This window comes from Schistocerca cancellata, chromosome 1 (assembly GCF_023864275.1).
Source record: "Schistocerca cancellata isolate TAMUIC-IGC-003103 chromosome 1, iqSchCanc2.1, whole genome shotgun sequence".
Classification (NCBI taxonomy): Eukaryota; Metazoa; Arthropoda; class Insecta; order Orthoptera; family Acrididae; genus Schistocerca; species Schistocerca cancellata.
The window spans coordinates 252,246,493-252,264,602 of NC_064626.1; the positions used below are offsets into that span (position 1 = coordinate 252,246,493).

Sequence of the window (18,110 nt, forward strand, 5' to 3'; positions counted from 1 at the left end):
ATTCAAAGTCCATAAGATAAAATGCTCTGGACTATCAAAGTAAAAACCTTTGTGGTTTATTTCTTTTTTTGACAGATATTGTCGCCAGAAACACCTCCTTGAAATGGAATGAGTTGCTTGGCAATTGACACATATTTTTCAGGAGTATACAATTTCAAATGTTTATCTTGCAGTGATATGATAAGCTCACACTCAGGAACTATCTGTACAGTCTCTTTCCACTTATTACTAGAGGTTTTTTTTTATCACTGAAGTGAATACAGCAAAATAAAAACAGGAATCTTCTACATGACATAGTAACTACAAATACAGGAGGCTCATCAGTTTACAGCAGTTCTTTGAAATGGACATGGGAAATTTTGTAAATTCATGCATACAACAAGAGACCCAGAAATGCATTCATCTCCATTCTGGATCTTTTGCATCCTGAGATTTGTTAAAGAGTTTGATTGTTTATCATGTGCATAATAATGTCACTCATCAATTTATCATGAAAATGAAAAGATTTTTTCTGGAGTCTTTGCTGCTGTAGCCAGCACTAAAGTGTTTTGCTTATGAGAAAAGATGTAATAGCTCTTGGATCTTTCTCTATGACTAACTGGCTTCATCTGCTATTTAGTTGGCACACATTTACCTATATAGTAATCTTTAGCAACAAATGAATTCGAAGATTCATCACTTGAAGGGACAGCCATGTCTGAATCTGTATAATGCTCACTTATTTCAACACTGCCCACCCCACATTCTGAGCTTTCCTCAGACAAAGACTGTTTTTTCATCAGCTCATAGTACATCTGACAACTTCCTAATCTGTGAGAAATGTGGACTTTTCTGAAACCACATGAGAAACAATGTTGGAACCTTGTATGTATACAATGAACCCTTCCTAAAATATGTAACTGGTCAGAAAAGTATTAATGGTGAATACATTTACAAGTTGAAGTGCATGAAAGACAGTGATAGTGATCACACATAAACTGTCACATTGGGATACTTTACTGAAACAAGGACTGACACAGTTAGTTGTGTTGGGTCAAAATACACAGTACAAGAAAACAAGGGGAGAGAAAATGATTTTAAACACAGCTCAAGGGACAGCCACTCAACAGATGAATTTGCATGTGAACAGTTACCTTCATTTCTCTGGGTATCAAAGCTCAGCAAGAGAAGAAAAAAATCTTGGGTTATATTGACCTGATGCTATCAGTTGAAGGTTAACAATAAAATATGCTGAGCAGTTAGATTCTGTTCACAGAAGACAACTATTGTATGACAGAGCTATAAAAAGTGACTTGATCAACACCTTTATGGAGAAAATGCATGAAGAAAACTGAGAAGAGACTTAGAAGGTGTGAATAGAAAATTTAGTTCTTCCTTAAACATCTTCCTGCATTTCTTTGAGTCTTGTTTCCCCTTAAAACAAAGTAGAGTAATATTTAATGGAACCGGGAACAAGAGATGGATAGCTCTTGGGACTAACCCATGACTTACTAATATTTTTCCCCACAGTCGACCCTATATTTAATATTTACCTTTATTAAAAATCAGCATATTTTGTCTTACATAATTTTCTACTTCCTTGCTTTGCACACTACACAATTTATGGAGGGTTTATTTATTTATTTTTTTTATTTTTTATTTTTTTTTTATGGGTGGGAGGGAGGGGGGGGGGAGATAAACCTAACAGTGTTATACACCACTAAACAGATCGATTTCTCAGCTTTCCAGTGGTATACAACATGTCATGCCATCTATTACCAAAGAAGAAGAAATATAGATTGCTCAGCCTGTTTTACTATAGGCAGTGTAATAATGGACTTGAAACCTGTGAGCTGGCTGTATAAAACATTGGGTTAATGTATCTTGTTCTTGGAAGAGAGCTCTACTTAGTACAGAGGACAAGCTTACCCAAAAACTGAAACTCCATTACCACTAGCACTGTAAAATCTTCTGGTATGGCATTAAAAAAACATTTAATTAAAACATACAAAAAATGAACACCCGGGAATAAAACAGTATGGAACATTATTAATCGAGAAACAAATAAAAATAGTGATGTGAGTGAAGTTAAGTGCTCAAAACATAACTGGCAAAAATGATCACACACTGAAATCACTGTCCACCAGAGTCAGTGATTACTTCCTCATTGTTGTCGCAAATCTCTCAGTTTGACTTTTGCAAAAGATTCTCAATAGAGAAAGTCATGCAAGAGCTCAGAAACCAAGTCCTAGCAGAAACAAACATGAAAAAATTACCATCTACATATATTCTGTGACCTGTAAATACCTTTTATTGTGAGAATCATTAAATCTACTAGACAAACTAAAATGTAATGGGATCCCTCTTGCATAAAAGTCTTACCTAACAGAAAGCAGAAGTTTATAGTGATAGATTATGTCACAGGAATAAAAGTAAACTCCAAATGGGGAACAAAACATATGATGACTACAAAGACTGGTACTGGGTCCGTTCTTGTTCTTAACCAATAGGCTACAAATGATCTTTAAACAATGGTTCCACAACTGCAATGTCTGCTGCTGGTACAAGTATGCTAACAAGGCCCCATAGTGAATCTTATCAGACATAAACCAAATGATAGTTGAACAGGCATATAACTGGTTCACTGAAGTCAATGTCATAATTTCATAAAGAGTCATATTATGCAATTTCAAAGAAGCAAAAAAGACCCAGTAGTACTAGAAATATCCATTGTTGACCGTACCCAAATTGGAACATAGCATGCATGCAAAGTTCCTTGGGATTCAGCTGGGTAACAAATTAAAATAGGGTGATGGGGAATGGTGCAAAAGACCTTTGAGAAGCTTTGCACCTAAAGTTGCTGATCTAAACCAAGTGTGTCAACTTGCTCATTTTACATACCTTCACTTTCTGTGGTCTTATGGAATTATGGAGAAATGCACCTAAAGTAAATAAATATTTATTGACCAAAAGCAGGCAATAATAATATTGTGTAAAAGAGATGATTGTACATCTTATGGAGACCTCTTAAACACGTTGACTGCCATGAGGCCATCACTGGTCAGAGCAGAGTGTTATGCTTGATTGCTGGCCTGATGGTGAAACATCCAGTGTTAAATGTGCAGCAGTCAATGTGTTAAGGGTCTTGGAGTTATTATGCTCACTTCCTTGAGCATTTACTTCTTAATGGTATCTGTTGCCGATCATAAAAATCAGTTTCTGCTGAATTATGAATTCCATAATCACACTACAAAACACAAAATAATTATTATGCAGACTCTGCCTCTGTATATGGGTTCAAATAGGAGTTCCATACTCTGTCACTAAGGTATTCAACAACCCCCCATCTAATATAAACCACGTAGTTGGGAATCCCTACAAACTCGAAAGAGAATTATAAATAAATCTCCATCAGCCACTACACCTAAAAATTACCGGATTGCCTAGATTCAGGAGTGAAAATTTCTAATTATGTAGCAAACAGCAATGTTTAGAATAAACTGCATCATAAGTAGTAGTGTAACACAAACAGACCTTTATTGTAACAGATATACATAACTATTTTCTTTGAAAAATACCATTTACGTATATATTAAGCTACCAGTTTCAAATGAACAGTAGCTATTTAATATAACTAGAAAGCATCAGCTTCCCATATATTTCATTCGAATACATTTAGCTGGTGTAGGCACAAATATTATTAATCATATATGCAATGTACTGCTATTCCAACATGAGTACAGAAGTACTGACATGTGGGCAGGAGATGAATTTGGCAATCATGTGCGAGGCAAATGCGGGAACATGAACTACGGAGACGTTATTACCAATTGCTTCCAAACAGGACCAATGTGCAATTGTTCTTTTGTTGACTGCTAGAGGGCATCTGTGATAGGCATCAGTTTGAGAATGAAGAATGCATATGGGACATCATATCTGTTGAAAACAAATGTGACAAAGGGTGCTGCTGCTTCATAACAACACATGTCCTCATATTGCAAATGTTATAATGCAGAAGTTACACCAACTCAAGTGCAACACTACTGAGCAACTGACCTATATCCATATCTCCCCATGTGATTATCATGCCTCTGATCCCTGCAAAAAGACCTTGAAGGGCTGAAGACTCTTGTCAGATGAGAATGTACAGGAGGAAGTTATGGATTTCTTCACTTAGAAGGATACAGTGTTTTACCAAATGAGTATCTTCAACATGGTGCATTGATGGGACAATTGCCTCAATGCTCATGGCAATTTTGCCTGATCGGCATACTGACTCTGGATGGAAACTTTTTGATCACCCTTTATAAGTAATTTTTGAACCAGGCAATGTTAATATATAGGAACTGAATTTCTCTTATTCCTTTATTTTTGAACCCTTGTAATTTTCTTAAGTAGGAACTGCTATGTGACTTTCTCTAGTGAAGCAATTTTAGAGAAGAAAATTCTGTGTTCTAGACTTAATTATCTGAACTTTAATTTTCCATCATGCAACATCCGGTAAAAATTTTTATGTACTGTATGCATAGAGAGAGATCTCTGGCCCTACTACTACATATAATATACTGTAAGGGGATCAAAAATTTACACACAACTTGTACATCAAATAAGATGCTGTGTACTACATACAATGTACTGTAAGGGGATCAAAACTTTACACACAACTTGTAAACCACATAAGATGCTGTGTACTGTATTTTAGTGGGTTTTATGTGTACTGTTTTCACTGTTGAAAGTCATATTGTGCTCAGTTGGTTTTTGTATGTTATTCTGTGCACGTCAGTAACCAATATGTACATCAAACATAAAAGTTTTCAACCCCTTTGGTCGCATGTATACTAGTATTTCATAGTATTGTTCTAATAATCTACAAATGTACATAAATGTAAATTTCCTGATGATCCAGTCTATTTCAGAGAAAGCAACTTTTTGGTACCAAATATAAAAAAGTACTATTACTGAAGTGGAAATACCACTGATGTAGAAACAGATGGAGAAGTATCATAACTCATCAAAATTTAACTTAAATTATGACAAATATAATCACGTGGCTAGCCAACAGGCAGAAATCCAACAGCAAAATATATTATTTATTCAATCACATAATTGTTCAAGTGTACAAAAATACCCCCTTTAAAAATAGACAAATATAAAATTTTATTTCACCACATATAAAAAATATATTCTTATTAAAAATATAGCTTTGTACAAATCTTTCTATTGACCACTTTCTTTTTCAGTAGTAAGAATTAAACATTCAAGTGGCAGATATTATCAATCTTATTTCTGACTTCAAAATGTATCTTCAGAGTAAATGAATCACAACCATATTGGTTGCTGTACTAAAACATGAATTCCTTCTGTCTCTTTTTATTCACATGTAAGCAGTTTCATACACCTCCCATTATACGTCTAACACTGGGACTGCAGAAAGTGAGAGCTACTTGTTTCTTAAGCTCCGCATGACACTGGGACACATTTTGAAGTGATACTAAAAGTGTCTCTCTCATATAATCTCCAGTTCAAGTAACTGATTTAAGTTTCTTTTTGTAAAAGAATGTTTGTGAAAGGTTTTCTATAAAAAATATGAATATGTAAGTCCCAGTTTTAAGCCAACTTAATGTTTTATAAATAGGCAGTAGGGATACTGTTCTTTGTGCATGAGGAAACTAATTTATATACATAATTCCAATCACCTGAGAGTGAATTATTTTGTATATGAACATCAAATATGAAATTCAAGCCATTTCATAGAAAATTCTTCAGAGTTTTGAGTGCTGCCAAAACACAACATCTTTCCACCAAGCTGGCCGTTCAAAGGTCTGTGGATTGCTGAAGAATGAAGCTTGCATATTACGATATACATGTCCATCAGACTGTCCCAACACAGATGACAAAAGCCTATCTGGAGGGGCCAGAACATCCACCAGACTAATAGCTTCAGATTTCAGTTGTTCACAGAGTTGTAAGAGGCCTTCTTGTATGAAATGTGCTGGCTCACGGTCACTCATGTAGCCACCTGTTAAAAATAATTACTAGTCATAAACAGCAGAAGTGAGATAAGATGTAAGTAATTCTCATAGTGTCTGAGCAAAGGTATTAACTATAACTTTCTCATTGCAAATTATTGTAGTTCCGCTACTCAGTTTCTATTATAAGGTATAGTTTTAGTAACTTATTCATCACATTTCATTATCTTGTATGTACCTTGGTAGAGGAAGGGCAGGTGCTTTTCAAGAGACCATACACCATACAGGGAACACAGTTTACGAAGAACAACCTTCACAGAATGATTGTTTGCACTGTTTGCTTTTTCCACAAATTTCTGCAAGATAAAGTGCTGAAACAGAAGATTAATATTATTGACAGTGGCTTTACTAGGTACTGAAAACAAAGTAATCTATGAATTTCTTGAATCACTTTATATTCAACAAGCACAAGTGCATATACAGACTTCTGAAATTGAGTTTTGCCTTCAAGGTTTTTAACCACAAGCCATAAACTTTTTTTTCACTCAAAATAGTTCTTCAATAACTGATCGAATAGTGCTTATTTCTTTTTCCTCTGGCAAAGTGGCAGTTTAAGCATGTTTATTTTTGTGTATTTTTAACTTAAAAATGAGCACTATATTTTTTCACATTTCTGCCAATTAAATGCAATACAGTTAAGTTTGAGGAAAAAGAGGCAGTTACCAAAACAATATTAGAAGTATAGCAGAGGGTGATAAGTGGAAAATTTATTGAAATCTAAATAGAAAAGTCACTTGGAAGTCAAAGGCATAACAATAGTACAGAATGAAGAGGGGCAGAACAGTAAAAATTACAGTTAAAAATAAATTAACACAATAATAAGAGATAAGTTAAAAAAAACAAGAGGGTCAGTAAAAAGCCTGAGATATATGGTAGATTAGTCAAAGATGGGGCATAGTTATCAAAAGACTCATACAAATTTTCAAGATGAGTGGGGTGGTTTGGAAAAAATATGAATTCTGAAAGAAATACAGTAAAAGCCGTTATATGTTAATTAATGGCATGCATATAATGGAAACCATTTGTGTGTTGATCTGCCAGTCCAACTGTAGTGATTTGAAACAGTAGTAGTGGGAGAAAGTGTCTAAACTATCTGCAAACATTATGTTAACTTTCACATTGTCACAGAATGTGTATTGCAGCTCCACTTTGTGTGACATATATACAGTGAGGTAGTTAAAACAGGCCACCACAACTACACTCACATCAATGTGTGGTTTTCAAGAAGTTATAGTGGAACATGTTGCTAATTTCCTGACAGGCATTAATAAAATATCATAGCTGCTGAATTATAACAGTGGCGTATTTTGAACTTTTGTTATTTTTTATGGAACTGTGTACTTTATTGTGTACAATTGGAAAGAGCATTCGAAGAGAGCTTTAGTGATATAAGTTGTGTAGCTTGATCAAACAGTAACAATGTAACAGTGACACAAACAATTGCCCTACTGTACCAAATGTATGCAAACATATAACTCACTATATAATATAACTCAGTATAGTTGGTATGTTTGCTTGTGTACTTGAAACCTATCAGTCTTTGCTTTGCTGCTGGAGTGATCAAGCTATTCAGACTTTCACAATGTGCAGACAAAAAGTGAAGTTTAAGATGAATGTCACCAAACTGTTAGGGCAGTGATGTAGCTGTATGCTGAAAGGTAAGAATAAAATATGTCAACAAAAATGTATAGGAATCGATTAGAGGAATATAACATCCATTTTAGCAGCAGTAATGCACAATCCACATGTCACTCTGAAGCAGTGTGATGTGTGACTGAGATCAGCCAAGGAAATGTCCTGTGAATATTACAACCCAACACCCTTAATCCTGAAACTTGTTGGCAGGCTAAAATTGTGTGCTTGACTGGGAGTTGTACCTGGGACCTTTGCCTTTTGTGAGCAAGTGCTCCAGCAACTAATCATCCAAGGATGACTCATGACCTGCCCTCACAGCTTATCCTTTTTTCCAGGCATTCTAGTCCCACAAGGTTGCAGGAGAATTTCTGTCAACTTTAGAAGATAAGAGATATGAGGTATTGGCAAAAGTAAAGCTGTGAGGTGGGTTGTTCATCATGCTAGGATAATTCAGTCACGAAAGGCAAAGATGTCAGGTTTGAGTCCTGGTCTGGCACACAGTTTTAATCCATCAGGAAGTTTCAGGTTAGTGCACACTCTGTTGCAGAGTAAAAATTAATTATATGCACTTGACCCTTTCCACATTTTTCTCCATCAACAGCTTCAAATGAATGACTTTCAAAATTTGTTACAGTTCTGTAAATGGTGTCTATGAAAACTACAAAGAGATCTTCTGTTTCTGTGCGAAATTTTGTTTACAGATGAAGAATCCTTTACGAACTTTGGACAAATCAATGTTTGCAAAACACACTACTGTTACACTGGCTGAGAGAAATGAATAAATAACAGCCAGTCGATTGGGGTAGCTGCACGATCTACGGCGCCTTGCCATGGTTCACACGTCTCCTCCCATTGGAGGTTCGAGTCCTTAGTGTAACTTAGTTTAAGTCAGATTAAGTAGTGTGTAAGCCTAGGGATTGATAACCTCAGCAGTTTGGTCCCACAGGAACTGACCACAAATTTCCAAAAATAACAGCCTTGGCCTATCAACAAGTGGTGGGCACTTCTCAAGAATCACATAATTGGTGACTGTTTTACTGATGGGACTCAATGAAAATGAGTATCTACCATGCCCAACAGAAAAGGCACAATTGTTGCAAGACATTTCACAGGACAAAAGGGAATCTATATGGTACCAACATGATTGATATCCCACCCATTCTACACAGATAATCACAGACCCTCTTAACAGAACGTTTGGAGATTGTTGGGCCAGTCCTTCAGGAAAAACAAAATGACCTATACAGCTCTGCACTTTCATTTATGTGGAAAATTAAAATGTCTACAAGCAAACAATGACAACTGCCAAAGATATGAATTGCCTTATAGCTGGGGCCTGTGCAGGGACAAGTCCAGATGAAATTCTATACGTATATTGTCCGCTGAAATTGTTTTACAGCATGCATCACTGCTCAAGGCTAGCATTTAGATAAAAAACAGATGAACGATATATTTGTGGGATCTCTTTTCTTAACAACCTGACAGTGTCTTGCAGCGCTATTATCTTGTTATGATTTGGTCACATTACATACTTTCTGTAATCCTCTTTCCAGTGCCACGTAAAAACTATATATCTATATTTTTAAAAAGTGTCAATAATTCAACAACAATAAACATTAAAAATTACTTCCATATGTCAAAAAATTCACTGCCCGTACCCTTTAACTTAGCGGAAACCACATGCCGATGTAATTATGTGCTTTAAATATATCTGCGGTTTCCTTTCTTAGCTTCCTACCTTGTATATTGTTTATCTGTGCTCAATATTTTGTACATATGACAGCCAACAATGTTAAGTTTTTATATGATGAAGTTTGCCCATGAGTGATATCCCTTTTGAAGAAACTGGACTTTTCGATGATACAGATGCAGTAGCTATGAATGAGAGAGATATTTTAACAGGAAGCACCAAGGTAAGGTCCAGACAGCAACCAAAGTTATACTGTAGCTCAAGAATGTTATGAGAACTGTATTAATTACTCTGGGATGACTGGGAAAATTTTAAAAGAACTGACCTGGTCTCAAGATTTATGGATTAAAAGTTAGTCCTCTAGATTCACAAAGGTGTCCACAGTGGAAAGAACACTGTTTCTCCATTCTTTGAATCCCCTGTTAGTAGTATCTTATTGAAAACTTGGAAAATAAATAAAAAGCAATATGGAAAATTATAAAGAAGGAAATAAGTACTGACAAAATAAATTATAACATTTATATCATAAAAAAACTTGGAATGGGCATGTCAGTCCATGCAACTCAATATGTCAGTTTTATAAAATGGTATATCCTTGAAACTACAGTCTTTCATACAAACTATTATAATTAATGTACTATGCAATTATTTATAATAACAGAGTCAAAGCTATTAACTGTGGAATATAATCTAAAAATAAAAGGTTAACAGCAATACATGAAGTATTAATTTGTATGCTGAAAGACAGTTTACACAGTCTTGTATCAAAAGGGAAACTCACTCCAGAAAACTATAAAATTACGAAACAGAATTTCTGGCTAGGGGGCGAAATTTTTAATACTGCTAGACAGGCTGACTTCCTACTTTCCAGTAACTGATAATTCCTTCCATGGATAGGAGAGAGGTATAGTTTGGTAAATGTTAAAAAGGGAAGGCAGGTCACTCAGAGGGAAGACAGAGACCCCTCTCCCTCCCTCTGTTTTGGGGAGGGGGAGGCACGTCTCTCCTTGAGGTGAAACGTGAGTCCCTTTCATTCTTGAGTCTGAATGACAATTTTAAATAATCTCTTATGCATATTGTATCTTGTATGTATGTGCTGAAATTGTTGGCAGAGATGTGTCATTTTAAATATTCACATCTAGGGACACATTAATCAGTTTATGTATTATGACTTATGCAGAGTAAACAATGGCATTGCTAATAACATACAAATGCAGAAATAATGTTTATGGTATGGGAAGTTCTGACAGAATCTAAAGAATTTACGAGTAAAGACACCAAGGTAACAACTTACCAGATAGTAGAAGTTTTGAGTTATCGACAGACATAAAAACACAACTGAAAAACAAACAAACAAACAAACACACACACACACACACACACACACACACACACACACACACACATACCTGTACAATGTGTCAGCTGAATGCACACTGCCAGGACTGAAGTTCTATAGATTGCCTAGAGTGAGAGGAGGAATTGTGTGGAGTGGGAGAGGGGAGACAGGAGGCAGGAAGCAGTGGGAAGGCTGGTTGGTGAGTTGATGATTCAGAGGGAGACGGCAGACGTACAGGATGGGACTGAGACACACAGACACCAACACTAGTGAGTTCATGCAGCACATGATGATTATGATGATGATGATGATGTGGGGGAATGGACTGGGGAGTGGGTGGCAGAAAAGAGGAAAGGGAAGATCGTATGCATGTCAGGATGAGTGAAATTAGGGTCCTTAGGTAGGAGGCATGTGAGGGGCAGGGAGCTATCATGAGATTGAGTCCAAAAGGATTACAGGAATGAAGGGTGTGTTGCATCCATGCACTTCAGAAAAGCTGGTGCTGGAGGAAAGGAAGGAAGATTAGGGTTTTAACATCCTGTTAACTTTCACAGAAAGCAGCTTGGAAAGTTTCACGGATGGATAAGGTAATTGGCCATGCCTTTTTACTTTAACCATCTTGGCATTTGCCTGCAGCAATTTAAGGAAACCACAGAAAACCTAAAACTGGATGGCTGGATGAGACTTTTGAAATTGAGCATGGTGTGCTCAGCAGCATGTTCCACTTCTCGGGGATCAACTCTGCTCTAGGTTTCAGTTTGGCAGTGACCATTCATTGGAGTGGACAGTTGTCTGGAAGCCATACCCCCATAACATGCTGTGCAGAAATTGCAGCAGAGCTGGTATATCACATTATTGCTTTTGCAGGTGGCCCTGTCTCTAATGGGATATGAAAAGCCTGGAACAGGATGCACTGGGCGGTGAAATGTGACAGGTCTCACATTGGGTCTTCCATCAGGATATGACCTATGTGGCTGGGGGATAGGAGTAGGCGACATGTAAGGATGGACTAGGACTTTGTGAATTGGGTAGACACCAGAATTTGACTTTAGGAGGGGTGGGAAGGATTTTGGGTCAGATGTTACTAATTTCTGGGCATGGTGAAAGGATGTTGAAATCCTGATGAAGGCTGTGGTTCATTTATTCCACTCCAGGACAATACTGGCTGTTAAGACATCATGAAGTGGAACGAGTGAGGGCGATTGATATAGTACATTCAGTTCACCTTTGCATTACAGCACATCGAGCAGTATGCGGTGAACATAGCAGTGAAATACATCACCCATATACATGGTAAGAATTATTGAACTATGAAATAAAATCATAGCCTGCATTAGGATTTTCAAACTGCACGGTTGGTCATGGGGCATGAAGGGAGTTAGTATGGTTTGGTTTAATGACAAACCCCACTTTCATTTGGATGGGTTCATCAATAAGCAAAATTGGCACATTTGGGGGACTGAGAATCCACATTTCGTGATCATGAAGTCTTTTCACTCTCAAGGGGTGACTGTGTGGTGTGCAATGTCCAGTCACGGAATAACCAGTGCGATATCCCTTGATGGCACAGTGACCAGCAAACTGTACGTGAAGTTTTTGGAAGATGATTTCATCCACATTATCTGAAGTGACTCTCATTTCAACAAGATGTGGCTCATGCAAGACAGGGTTCAACCCCATCAAAGGAGGAGAGTGTTTGATGTCCCGGAGGAGCACTGGCGACCGCATTCTGGTTCTGTGGTACCCAGAGGCCATTGGCATGGGCCTTGATTCGCCACCCTATTCTCCAGATCTGAACATATGCAACTTCTTTTTGTAGGACTGTATTAAAGACAAGGTGTAAAGCAGTAACACCAAAACCATTTCTGAGCTGAAAACAGCCATTCAGGTCATCGACAGCATCGATGTTTCGACACTTCATTGGGTTATGCAGAATTTTGCTATTTGTCTGTGCCACATCATTGTCAATGACAGCAGGCAGATCAAACATCTGAATATCTGCAGTGATGTTTACATGTTGAATTAAGTGTGCTCACGCAGTAGTTTCTAGCTAATTTATGGTTTTTTTTTCCCACATAGTTCAATAACTGTGACCATGCATAATTAGAATGTCACAAATCAATAGTGCATCTCATAGTAAATATTCAAGCTGCCCCAGGTAAACAAAGGAAATTATTAAGTAACTTAATCAAACAATAACAAATTTTTTTAAAAAATCTTAATTCGGATATTAAAGTTGGTAAAAAATTACTGTGTTAATGCAAAAATTATGCTAAATTGAATTAACTACGTGATATGAAACACTTAAAAATTGTAACACAATTGTTGTTATTCCACTGTTTCAATGAAAAAGTATTTTGATCACAATAATGGTGAAATAATATTTTCATTTTTGTCAACAAATTTTAATTTAGTATGAATACTCACATTTTCATGCTACTGCTAATTAAAACCATGTTTTTTACTAAAAAAATTAAGGTTCAGTATTTGTATTTGAGAGTTAAATTTGATAATAATTATAGAATTCAAGTAAAAATTAACAGGTACCTAATGAGAATTAAGTCACACATGATGCTGAGGAAACATATTTCTAACTTCGTTTCTGTTTCATTGTGTGGTGGTACTTGACAAGTGGTGCATTTGTAGCCTTGTTGTTTTACAGACACAAATGACAAAACCTCTCAGGAGATCTGTGATTATATTGGCATTAAATGCATTTTTTAAATAATTTCTTGACCAACTAGTTGATGATTTTGAATTAATAGCTCAAAATTGTGGACATTCTGTATGCAACTTAATGATGACCTATCTGCCACACTGAACTTCTGGCACGACAGCACTCTTGCGCATTCTAAAACAAGTACTTTTCCTAATAAATATGTCAAAATAGTACCGTTACCTGACCTCCAGCATCTTGAGTTTTGTTTACAGGATTGGAATAACACACAGGTGTATATGAAATGCTGTACTGTAACCTCCTAGTTGCAGTGGTATGTCAGTCCCCCCCACCCCATTTCGTTAAGTAGGTGAGACACCAAGGGCTGCAGAAGCCTCTGCTCTTTGTTCTAGTACGAGCTCATCACGAACAACATATATGTAATTATGAAAAAGTTGTTTTTTGTTGCCTCTGGATTGCTTCCTGCCGGCCGCGGTGGTCTAGCGGTTCTGGCACTGCAGTCCGGAACCGCGGGACTGCTACGGTCGCAGGTTCGAATCCTGCCTCGGGCATGGGTGTGTGTGATGTCCTTAGGTTAGTTAGGTTTAAGTAGTTCTAAGTTCTAGGGGACTTATGACCTAAGATGTTGAGTCCCATAGTGCTCAGAGCCATTTGAACCATTTTTGATTGCTTCCTGAAGTTCGAATGTTGAAGTCAATAACGTTCAAGGCATTTTTGTACAGTTGCTCTACTGAATATAATTACAAAAATGTCAGAATTCCTGTTAGCCAAACATAATCATTATGCTTGGTGGCACAAAAAAGTATCCAGTCTGACCACAAGGTGATAATGGTGCTGATTGTGAGGGGAGCAATCCACACTACAAACCAAAGTCACATCATTGGCTGTTGCAGGATGTTTTGATCTTTGTAATTAAGCTCCAAATAATAAAGTAAAAGAATGAAAAATCCAGGATGGAATGTAACAATACTATGAAAAGGAAAGTTGCCACTCACCATAAAGCGGAGATGCTGAGTCGCACATAGGCATAACAAAAAGACTGTCACAAATAAAGCTTTTGGCCCGTAAGTCTTCATTAAAAACAGGTGCCCTCCTGCCTCCCCCACCCCCCACACACACAAACATAAACACAACTCACACACATGTGACTGCAGTCTCAGGCAACTGTAGTGTGGCTGCAATTGTCCCACATCCCAGACATCTCATCCTGCAAATTCGATGTGTTTGGTTGCAAAAGGAAGTGCTTCATCTCAGATAACAAAATTAAGGACTCAGTGGAGGACTGGGCACATGAATTCTTGGAACAGGGAATCCTTTGGCTCATGAAACAGTGGGATAATTGTGCTTAAGCCTCCGGTGATTACTTTTGAATAAATACTTCAATTATACTTGCAGTGTTGCTTTGCAATTTTCTTTTGAACACCCCTAATAGTTTGTGCTGATCGGACTATATCGAGGTTTATTGGCAACCTGGCATCTATAGACTGACATGTACTGAACCATCTCCCTGTTCTACTACCATTGTTGTTATTAATAAATATGTGAGGCCATACAGTGTTTACAAAGGTTGTGCAAGCCAAGGCTTCTACTGTGGTAGAGGGGAAGACAATTGTAAAAAGGGTAATCTGAAAAAGATTTGGACTCCATGTCTGCTACACCATTGATGCCATGACCTATCTTGCAAAACTGCATGGCATACGGAAGATAGTTGCAATGTGACTGAATTTCACAAGAATGTAAGGTTCAAGTAGTGCAGATGCTATTTCCATAACAAAGATTCAATTAGTCATACTTTTCCTCTCTAATACTGTTCTATCTTGTCTTCTTGCATAGCTATAATGACCATTAAGCAATTGGCATCTTGAGTCAACTGCATTCTATTGGTTCTCACATTATCACGTTGAACTGTTGGACCCAGGGTGATAATGGCAGATTTATTTTTGTGTGCTGATACTCATCTATGATTTGTTCAACTCACGTGTCACAGTCTTGGCTGTTCAGTGAACTGCTAAGGTCATTAGCATAAAAGTGCACAACAGTTTTTGCACCAAAGATGCTAATTCCTGACAGTTCATCTCACAGGCACTTCAGCAGGGTTCTTAAAGGTCTGGGGCATAGTCAGGCTGACAAAGGACAGCCCCTTCAGAGTTGGATATGGGCTGTGAAGATGTCAAATGATTTTGGTTCTAGCAGTGAGCATACATTTGTTTACAGTGGTAAATGCTCTGTCAAAACCTGGTTTATATGTGACATGGAAATGGGAGTTCTATTTGAGTCTGTTGTACACTTTTTGAAGGTCTGAAAAAGTGACCACCAGGAGTGTGTGAGCTTCTCAAGATCTCAATATTCCGCTACAGCGTCAGTCATTTTGCGTCTCGGATTGGCTGTCTTTTGATACAGTTCTATCATTTCCTGCAACACCATTTTTGACTAGACATTTGCCATTCTGTAAATAATTTAATCTCAGCCACCGGCTGTCAGTTCCTGCAAACTCATTCTGTGGAGCCATTTTTGAGGACACAGAGCAATTCTTCTTTTGAAAAGGATCTCATGAATTCTATATTTTTGTGTCTCTGTAATTGTTCTCAGGTTACCTATCTTCTCCAGCCATTCCTCAAAAACAGTGCAGCCATTAAGTTCAGCGGAGGACTGCTTGATGAAATGTTGCTTCATGGTTCACTTGCTTGCATTAAATGAAATGCAAGGTACAAATCTGTCATTTTACTGATAGTTCTCTATTAGATTCCTACATATTATTTGCAGCTCCTGTCATGGTGACGTGTTCCCACATGCATGTGATGCCCCTTGATCTAATTCTGAATCCAGCTGTGTTTCCTGGTTATATTAATGATTTTGGCTTTAATCTGCCAAGTAAATCAGCAAGGTCACTGTATAAGTGATGTAATGCTAAGAAATAAAATTCTTGTGTGTGATTTTGCCACTGTAAAACTAAGGTACTGTGTGGCATGTAACTAGCATCCTGTTCCAATTCTGTACTATCAAAGATGTCAACTAAGGATCTTGCAAGATAATGCATTTAGTTTGCCATGCTCCTCTTCCCGTAAAAACACTCTGTTGGATGTGATATGCTGGGTGGTCACGGAAGGCAGTCAGCTAGAACTCCATCAGCTAGAGATTGTGAGGTATAAATTGTATCAATCCAGCTGTACTTATAACAAATGAATATGTTACACTATCAGGGTTCTTCAGTTCTCTATTATTGTCAATTCTTGCACTAATTCTGCCCTTGGATCATCAAATCTTCAAAGTCAATTTTTTAGTGTTTTTTGGAAGTGTGCCATACTGCTTTAATGAAACTGATATCTTGGCACTGACTTTAAATCCTTTAAGCATGAAGAAAATCAAAGAGATCCAACACAACAGTTAGAATGGTATCACTATCTTTTAGTAATAACACATATGCTATTACAAGACTTTACAGCTACACAACAAACTTACTTCGATATATGCTCTTGCCAGTGGTGCTGCACAGAACACTTCACATTCAGAAAGCTGACGGCCTTGTTTCCTTAGTTTCTCTTCTGTTGCCTGCAGCAGCCAACATACTAGCCAACGATATGTTTGCAGCAATTCTGTAATGGAGATACACGCTTAGCAATAACTTCAGAGAGCTGAAAAAATGAAATGTGCAGTGACAGCAACATGTTAACATAATCGATTGAGGTCCTGCAACTAGCAGGCAGTGATTCTCTGCTTTTCTAAAGGTTTGATGGACACTCCAGGTGAGGTGGCACAGTGGTAAGGCTCAGTTTCCTGTGGTTCTTCCAAAAGTTGCTGAAGGAAAATGTCAGGTTGTTTCCCTTGAAAAGGAAACGACCAATTTCCTTTATCATCCTTTATGAGATCCAAGTTTGTGCTCAGTCTCTAATGAACTTGTCAAAGGGTCATTAAACCCCTTCCTTTCTTCAGTGGACATAGGCATGGCAAGAATTGTGTGCAGAAAGCTTGTGTGTGCAACATTGTTACATTATAAACAATAGTGCTTGATTTTAAGTTTGTTACTGATTAAGTACCATTTGTGATTTGCTTCCAAAAACACTATTTATGGATGAATCCAGTTTACACAGAATAGAATTAATTATGTATAATAACCACCAGTGATCACAAAAAACCCACAAGATACAGAGGAAACATTTTTCCAACTTATATTCTCTGTCATCGTGTGGTGTGACAGGATCTGTGTTATATTTGTAGGTCTTGTTATTATGAAGGCACAAATGACAAAACATTTTTACCAAGGAAATTCACCAAAGAGCCATATGTTTCAAGAAGTTATTTCATTTAGACAACCAGTCTCAGCATCTCAGCAAGTTGTTGTCAAGTCTTGGAAGTAAACACTCCAAAAATGAATTCACAGAATCCAGATATTGATGGCTACAGTTATCCAAATGTCGATATATCTGGTTGTCTATACACAGAGTGCATAGGAGCCTGAAGATGACATAACTGAGATGCTGAAACTGGTAGTCTAAATAAAATAACTTGTCAAAACATATGGCTGTTTGGCGATTTTCCTTTGTAAATATTTGACAGGTCGCTGTCCCATATTCACAGTGGATCATCACAGAATGACAAAACAGACTTAATTGCATTTTTAATACAGCAAATGCATACGTAAACTTTTTTGCTGGATATGACACTCACGAATACTGGAGATGCCCTGATAACCAGTAGATAGCAGCTATCTGTACAATTAATCTATATTTTTTTTTTAAAATGAATGCATGAGAGGTATGATGT

General features: G+C 37.2%; 1 protein-coding gene across 10 annotated transcripts in view; it reads right to left on the reverse strand.

The window, feature by feature from the left end:
* Nucleotides 1-5,048: 5,048 nt before the first annotated feature.
* The window catches only part of LOC126170411 (peroxisomal acyl-coenzyme A oxidase 3-like), a 97,555-nt gene continuing 84,493 nt past the window's right edge, over nucleotides 5,049-18,110 (reverse strand). For all 10 annotated transcript variants that reach the window (XM_049920725.1, XM_049920724.1, XM_049920729.1 and 7 more), the window contains 3 exons: nucleotides 16,809-16,942; nucleotides 6,187-6,319; nucleotides 5,049-5,998 (listed from right to left, as the gene is read on the reverse strand). In XM_049920725.1, coding sequence (XP_049776682.1) covers nucleotides 5,742-5,998; nucleotides 6,187-6,319; nucleotides 16,809-16,942 — 524 coding nt within the window. In that variant the 3' untranslated portion in view covers nucleotides 5,049-5,741. The remainder of the gene's footprint in view (nucleotides 5,999-6,186; nucleotides 6,320-16,808; nucleotides 16,943-18,110) is intronic.